Genomic DNA, 8163 nt, shown 5'->3' with positions numbered 1-8163 from the left:
CCAGTGTATTAGGGCCAATGTATTTGGGCCAATGTATTAAGACCAATGTATTATGGCCAATGTATCAGGGACAATGTATTATGGCCAATGTATCAGGGACAATGTATTAGGGCCAATGTATCAGAGACATTGTATTAGGGACAATGTATTATGGCCAATGTATCAGGGACATTATATTAGGGACAATGCATTAGGGCAAATGTATCAGGTACAATGTATCAGGGACAATCTATTAGGGCCAATGTACAACATATGTATTAGGGCTATAACGGCTATACAGCAGATGTATGACCTGAGTGTTGTATTGTTCCAGGATATGGGCGACCAGAGGATCAGACACCGCTCCTACTCCTACTCCTCCCCCAAGATCAGCCTGCTGCCCCCCAGCTTCTCCCGCAACACCTTAGCCACGCCCGCGACCTCTGACTTCAGCCCAGGTTAGTGTCCGTTGGACCTTTTATACAGTTAATAACCTCCCATTGAGAAACCATTACTGAGAACATTATTACTTCGATTGGAATACAGTTGACAGTGTTTTCTCTGAAAACATGATTATATTGATAGTCTTTGTTCGTCTTTGTATTTTTGGTCCTGTCCTTCCATGCCTGTGTTAGGCAGCCCAATTCTGATCTTTTGCCCGATTATGGTCAAAAGATCTGATCTGATTGGTCAAAAGACCAGTTAGTGGCAAAAGATCGGAATTGGACTGCCTGTGTAAACGCAGTTTATATGACCTGGATTGACCTGATCTGAGCTAGTCTGTCTCTCTTCACTTGTTTGGTTTGTCATGGGAGTTTGACTGGTACAGTAAGCAGTAGGCCCCTCCCTACCTTAGACTATGCTCAAACCCTACACCCCAACCCGAGCACTCCGTTCTACCACCTCTGGTCTCTTGGCCCAGAGGTGGTCCCACTCAGCCCAGTCCAAGCTCTTCTCTGTCCTGTGACCCCAATGGTGGAACCAGCTTCCCCCTGAAGCTAGGACAGCGGAGTCCCTGCCCGTCTGCGGAAAACATCTGAAACCCTACCTCTTCAAAGAGTATCTTAAATAAGCTGTCTTGTCCTCCACAGAACAGAGAGCATTCAGTCTATCAGAGCAGCCTCTCGATAAAAGGTATGTATCCACTGACCTAATGTGTCTGTCTAAAGTGTGTTTGACATTCTTACAGTTACATTTACATTTTAGTAATTTAGCAGACGCTCTTATCCAGTGCGACTTACAGTTAGTGAGTGCATACATTTTCATACAGTTCCGTACAGTTTCCCCTTAATTCCCAGGCTCTCCAGCCCTCACAATGACTACTTGGTTGGTTGCTGGGCGACCGAGGGCTCTCTCTCTGTTGTGGAGTTCCTGGTTCTCTTTATATCAACATCTTGTTTTGTTTGTTTAACTCCAGGCTTGTCTGTTACAGTGCCAAGGCATGCAGGGCTGTTTTAACCATGTGTCACAGGTGGTGAGGTGACGCATATATATTACAAAAGCTTTAAGCCACCCTTTATCAGTACCCAAAGTGTTGTTGTAGACTAAACTGTAAGCCCATTGTGCTCAGAAAGTGTTTATTTGTCAATGCACATTTTTTCCAGAGAAATGTTAAAATACAGGGCCTGTCCTCAGATGAAGATAGGCTAATGCACTGTAACTTTGTGACACAGTGACTGTAGAAAGATTTACTGTATAGTATCCTTTCAATGAATAGCTCCAACAGAAGAGGGACGGACAAGGAAAAGGGAACCTCTTTACTTCCTGTTCACTATGTCCTTCATTGTGATGAGATGCGTCCAGGAACCTTGCCAACTGCCTTTGTCCTCTTCCTCCATTCATCTGTTGAAATGTCCTGAACACACACAGTCAGTCACAGCTCTATAGCTCCCCCTAGAGTATGTTTCCTGTGCCTGTCGGTGTGTACCAGACATATGTGTGTGTTTGTGTATGTAAGAGCTGTGTGAGTGTGCGTGTGCTTGTGCGTGTTAGTGTGTGTGTGTGTTTATGTACTGTATGTATCAGAGCTGTGTGTGTAATGTGTGTGTGTCCGTCCCTAGGGAGTTAAGGTTCCGTAAGCGTGCCCAGTCTGCAGACGACGAGGGCAGCGTTGAGCTGGCAGAGTCCCTTCAACACCTCACCCTCTCAGAGTTCCTCAAAGAGTACGTGGGCATCGCCCCCTTCTGGGCTGGCAGCCCAGGCCCTTCCTTCCTGGGCAGATAGACCTCCAGCCCCTAACCCTACAGTAACTCCCCTGATCTGGAAGCTGACCCTCTAGCCATTAACCCTACAGTAACTTCCCTGATCTGGAAGCCGACCCTCTAGCCATTAACCCTACAGTAACTCCCCTGATCTGGAAGATGACCCTCTAGCCCCTAACCGTACAGTAACTCCCCTGATCTGGAAGATGACCCTAGCCATTAACCCTACAGTAACTTCCCTGATCTGGAAGCCAGACCTCTAGCCCCTAACCCTACAGTAACTCCCCTGATCTGGAAGCTGACCCTCTAGCCATTAACCATACGGTAACTCCTCTGATCTGGAAGCCAGCCCTCTAGCCACTAATCCTACAGTAACTCCCCTGATCTGGAAGCTAACCCTCTAGCCATTAACCCTACAGTAACTCCCCTGATCTGGAAGCCAGACCTCTAGCCCCTAACCCTACAGTAACTCCCCTGATCTGGAAGCTGACCCTCTAGCCATTAACCCTACAGTAACTCCCCTAATCTGGAAGCCAGACCTCTAGCCCCTAACCCTACAGTAACTCCCCTGATCTGGAAGCTGACCCTCTAGCCATTAACCCTACAGTAACTCCCCTGATCTGGAAGCCACCCCTCTAGCCCCTAACCCTACAGTAATTTCCCTGATCTGGATGCCGACCCTCTAGCAATTAACCCTACAGTAACTCCCCTGATCTGGAAGCCGACCCTCTAGCCATTAACCCTACAGTAACTCTCCTGATCTGGAAGCCAGCCCTCTAGCCACTAACCATACAGTAACTCCCCTGATCTGGAAGCCAGCCCTCTAGCCACTAACCCTACAGTAACTCCCCTGATCTGGAAGCCAGACCTCTAGCCATTAATCCTACAGTAACTCCCCTGATCTGGAAGCCAGCCCTCTAGCCACTAACCATACAGTAACTCCCCTGATCTGGAAGCCAGACCTCTAACCACTAGCCCTACAGTAACTCCCCTGATCTGGAAGCCAGACCTCTAGCCACTAGCCCTACAGTAACTCCCCTGATCTGGAAGCCAGCCCTCTAGCCACTAACCCTACAGTAACCCCCCTGATCTGGAAGCCGACCCTCTAGCCACTAACCCTATAGTAACACCCCTGATCTGGAAGCCAGCCCTCTAGCCTCTAACCCTACAGTAACTCCATTGATCTGGAAGCCAGACCTCTAGCCCCTAACCCTACAGTAACTTCCTGATCTGGAAGCCGACCCTCTAGCCATTAACCCTACTGTAACTCCCCTGATCTGGAAGCCAGACCTCTAGCCCCTAACCCTACTGTAACTTCCCTGATCTGGAAGCTGACCCTCTAGCCATTAACCCTACTGCAACTCCCCTGATCTGGAAGCCAGCCCTCTAGCCACTAACCCTACAGTAACTCCCCTGATCTGGAAGCGAGACCTCTAGCCGCTAACCCTACAGTAACTCCCGTGATCTGGAAGCCAGACCTCTGGCCACTAACCCTACAGTAACTCTCCTGATCTGGAAGCCAGCCCTCTAGCCTCTAACCCTACAGTAACTCCCCTGATCTGGAAGCGAGACCTCTAGCCACTAACCATACAGTAACTCCCCTGATCTGGAAGCCAGACCTCTAGCCACTAATCCTACAGTAACTCCCCTGATCTGGAAGCCAGCCCTCTATCCACTTACCCTACAGTAACTCCCCTGATCTGGAAGCCAGACCTCTAGCCACTAGCCCTACAGCAACTCCCCTGATCTGGAAGACAGACCTCTAGCCACTAACCCTACAGTAACTCCCCTGATCTGGAAGCCAGACCTCTAGCCACTAATCCTACAGTAACTCCCCTGATCTGGAAGCCAGACCTCTAACCACTAGCCCTACAGTAACTCCCCTGATCTGGAAGCCAGACCTCTAGCCATTAATCCTACAGTAACTCCCCTGATCTGGAAGCCAGACCTCTAGCCACTAACCCTACAGTAACTCCCCTGATCTGGAAGCCAGACTTCTAGCCACTAACCCTACAATAACTCCCCTGATCTGGAAGCCAGACCTCTAGCCACTAGCCCTACAGTAACTCCCCTGATCTGGAAGCCAGACCACTAGCCACTAATCCTACAGTAACTCCCCTGATCTGGAAGCCAGACTTCTAGCCACTAACCCTACAGTAACTCCCCTGATCTGGAAGCCAGACCTCTAGCCACTAGCCCTACAGTAACTCCCCTGATCTGGAAGCCAGACTTCTAGCCACTAACCCTACAATAACTCCCCTGATCTGGAAGCCAGACCTCTAGCCCCTAATCCTACAGTAACTCCCCTGATCTGGAAGCCAGACCTCTAGCCACTAACCCTACAGTAACTCCCCTGATCTGGAAGCCAGACTTCTAGCCACTAACCCTACAGTAACTCCCCTGATCTGGAAGCCAGATCTCTAGCCACTAACCATACAGTAACTCCCCTGATCTGAAAGCCAGACCTCTAACCACTAGCCCTACAGTAACTCACCTGATCTGAAAGCCAGACCTCTAGCCACTAGCCCTACAGTAACTCCCCTGATCTGGAAGCCAGACCTCTAGCCACTAATCCTACAGTAAGTCCCCTGATCTGGAAGCCAGACCTCTAGCCACTAACCCTACAGTAACTCCCCTGATCTGGAAGCCAGACTTCTAGCCACTAACCCTACAATAACTCCCCTGATCTGGAAGACAGACCTCTAGCCACTAGCCCTACAGTAACTCCCCTGATCTGGAAGCCAGACCTCTAGCCACTAATCCTACAGTAACTCCCCTGATCTGGAAGCCAGACCTCTAGCCACTAACCCTATAGTAACTCCCCTGATCTGGAAGCCAGACTTCTAGCCACTAGCCCTACAGTAACTCACCTGATCTGGAAGCCAGACCTCTAGCCACTAGCCCTACAGTAACTCCCCTGATCTGGAAGCCAGACTTCTAGCCACTAACCCTACAGTAACTCCCCTGATCTGGAAGCCAGACTTCTAGCCACTAGCCCTACAGTAACTCCCCTGATTTGGAAGCCAGACCTCTAGCCACTAACCCTACAGTAACTCACCTGATCTGGAAGCCAGACCTCTAGCCACTAGCCCTACAGTAACTCCCCTGATCTGGAAGCCAGACTTCTAGCCACTAGCCCTACAGTAACTCCCCTGATTTGGAAGCCAGACTTCTAGCCACTAGCCCTACAGTAACTCCCCTGATCTGGAAGCCAGACTTCTAGCCACTAACCCTACAGTAACTCCCCTGATCTGGAAGCCAGACCTCTAGCCCCCTAGCTCCAGCCTCAGTCTAACATCTTCATGCCAACCCTTTTAACCCTAGAGGTCCCCCTCTGTGCATCCTGACATCTAACCTCTACATTTGTGCCCACAATGCACTCTGCCTAGCATGGCATCACCAATAACCTTCAGAGATTACACTTGTATGTTGTTGAAGTCAATGGATTAACCATGTTTGATTAGCGCACATATGCTGCACATGTCTCTAACTGCTACTTTGTAACCCATTCTTAACTCACAGTGATCTTTCACTGAACTCTGACCTCTCAGGGTTAAGTGGTCTATCCTCCCATTATCTGGAATCACACAGAGGATTCTATTGGACCTGACTTTTTGTTTGTTTTTGTCTTGATTCTGTAGTAAACATCTATGGCTTTGTGTTGCATGTGTTCAAGCTGTATTTTGATCCAGCCTGGTATGACAGCCACTGACCGATTGACCTACTAACCAAATACCATGTTTACTAGTATTATTAGTATTACTAGTATTACTAGTATTATTATTAGTGCTATTATTATTAATATTATTATTAGTACTAGTATTATTATTATTATTATTATTATTATTATTATTATTATTATTATTAGTAGTAGTAGTAGTAGTATCACTATTATTAGTATTATCAATATTATTTGTATTACTAGTATTACTAGTATTATTAGTATTATTAGTGTTACTAGTATGCTTTCATAAGTTGTATGCTGTGTTTTCCACCTTTTTGTTTCCTTGTTGATGGAAAGGACGACAATTACGGTACTACTATTAGTAACGACTATAAGTAATCATTAATTTGCTGTTGGTCAGCAAAGATCACCAGGCAGAAAAAAAGATAGATCAGCAAATAGGACTCTAGTATGGATACAGTTTATAAAACCCAACATATGGAAAGTCACATTTGATGAGGATTTGACTTTTCTAACCCTATAAGTCTATGATATGATGCTAACCCAATTGCGCCTGAACAGAATTGAAGAGGAGGAGTGGGACAAGTACAACATCCCCTCCAAGGTGGAGTCAGAGAAATACAAAGTGATTCGTACCTTCAGCTTCCTCAAGAGCAGGATGTCCACCACTCGCAAGAAGAACAAGGTGAGATACCATATAGGCCTGACAGATAATGTACACACTGACTGAGTCACATGTAATCTACACCTCAGTCTAGACCTAATATAATCTACAGCTATAAGGACTGCATGACACACCCAGGAAGTGCTGTAAAACTGATACCATTGACTGTCAGTTATCATGCTGCTATTATCACTTAATTATCTGATACAAAAGCCCATTATCAATAGACTTTGCATCCTTGAAAAGTGCTATATAAATACCATGTATTATTATAATATTATTATTGTAATCATCCCAACCCTTCTCCTTAGTATTCACCTCAGGGTCTGTTCTTCACATGATTACAAAGAGCTGGAAGTGTTTGGGGAAATAACCTTGACCCAAAACACCATTAAAAAACTGTAGCTTCTTTCCTTTCAATCATCAACCCTTTGTTGGTGGATCAGCATGTGGAAACCCCCCCCCCCCCCCCCTACATTTCCGTCACAGTGGACTTTAAAATGGGCTGAAATAAGGCTTGGATCGTTCACATTTAAACTGATTCATTTGGAGTCAGTGTGCATGTGTGGCTATTTCTGGCTACTTATAAGCTAGCTAGACCGTAGTATCTGTAACCTGACTGGTAGTGCTTAAGGCTAGCTGAGTGTAACCAATGCTTATGGTGTTACAGAGTTACAATTAAATGTTTCTATGCTTTGACAGGTAGTGTCTGAAAGGGTTTGGATGTAGTTACAGTATAATATATGGGTGTGTGTTAACTAGCCTATCCATGACTCTGATGTTCACCCCTGTGAATCTATCCTGGTTCAACAAGGGGAAGGGGAAGGAGAAGGAGAGAGAGAAGGAGAGAGAGAAGGAGAGAGAGAAGGAAGGGAAAGACAAGGACAAACAGCAGAATGGACATCGTTTCTCCACGGGTTCCTGTGCTGGTCCCACCGTCTGTCTGGTCTGTGACAAACCTACTACTGGCAAGGACCTTCTGCACTGCTCCAGTATGTAATCAGCAGTCACAGTTGAATTATTAGTAATGTATCAGTCAAAACAATCAATCAATGTGTCCCGCAATGCTATAAACATACAAGATATCTCAGTGATCTGCAACTCTGTCACAGAGAATAAAAATAGATCAGATATTTATTGGAAATGTAGCAATACATATCTCAAGATAAATAAAGTGTATATGTATCCATAGGCTTTCTTTGCATTCATAGAGACCAAATAATTTGCAATTGCAAAGATCCACATTTTAGGGGAAGATATCAGAATTCCAATTCATTCATTCATGTAGCTATTCTATTTCCATTCTGGTTGGTTGATATCTCTATTTATGGACCTATCCCTCTCTCCCACAGGTTGTACAGTCATGGTCCATAAGGGTTGTAAGGACTCTGCTCCCCCGTGTCTAAAGGTGAGTTTCAGCCTGTGTGTATGTGTGGTGTGTGTGTGTGTGTGTGTGTGTGTACCTCTGCCCCACAATCACATACATAAACATTGGGATGTGTTAATGGTAAACTAGTCCAGTGACACATCTACTACTCATTTTTTGCTGTTGAACGAAGAGATCTAGTTGGAATGTTTAATTATCTGGTGTCCCTACTAGACTCCTTTTTGTATTTTTTAAAATTAAAACTACA

General features: G+C 46.0%; 1 protein-coding gene across 1 annotated transcript in view; it reads left to right on the top strand.

Moving 5' to 3' along the window:
- Positions 1 to 8163, top strand: part of LOC311127510 (rho guanine nucleotide exchange factor 28-like) — a gene marked incomplete at its 5' end in the record, with an annotated part of 55597 nt that overhangs the window by 3968 nt on the left and 43466 nt on the right. Inside the window, 6 exon segments of the mRNA XM_084159332.1 lie at positions 314 to 437; positions 1071 to 1113; positions 2040 to 2141; positions 6427 to 6550; positions 7344 to 7521; positions 7882 to 7937. Coding sequence (XP_084015458.1) covers positions 314 to 437; positions 1071 to 1113; positions 2040 to 2141; positions 6427 to 6550; positions 7344 to 7521; positions 7882 to 7937 — 627 coding nt within the window.

This window comes from Coregonus lavaretus (genome assembly GCF_964263955.1).
Source record: "Coregonus lavaretus genome assembly, chromosome: 4".
Taxonomy (NCBI): Eukaryota; Metazoa; Chordata; class Actinopteri; order Salmoniformes; family Salmonidae; genus Coregonus; species Coregonus lavaretus.
Note: the sequence above shows the minus strand (reverse complement) of the source record. Positions and strands in the feature narration are given on the sequence as shown.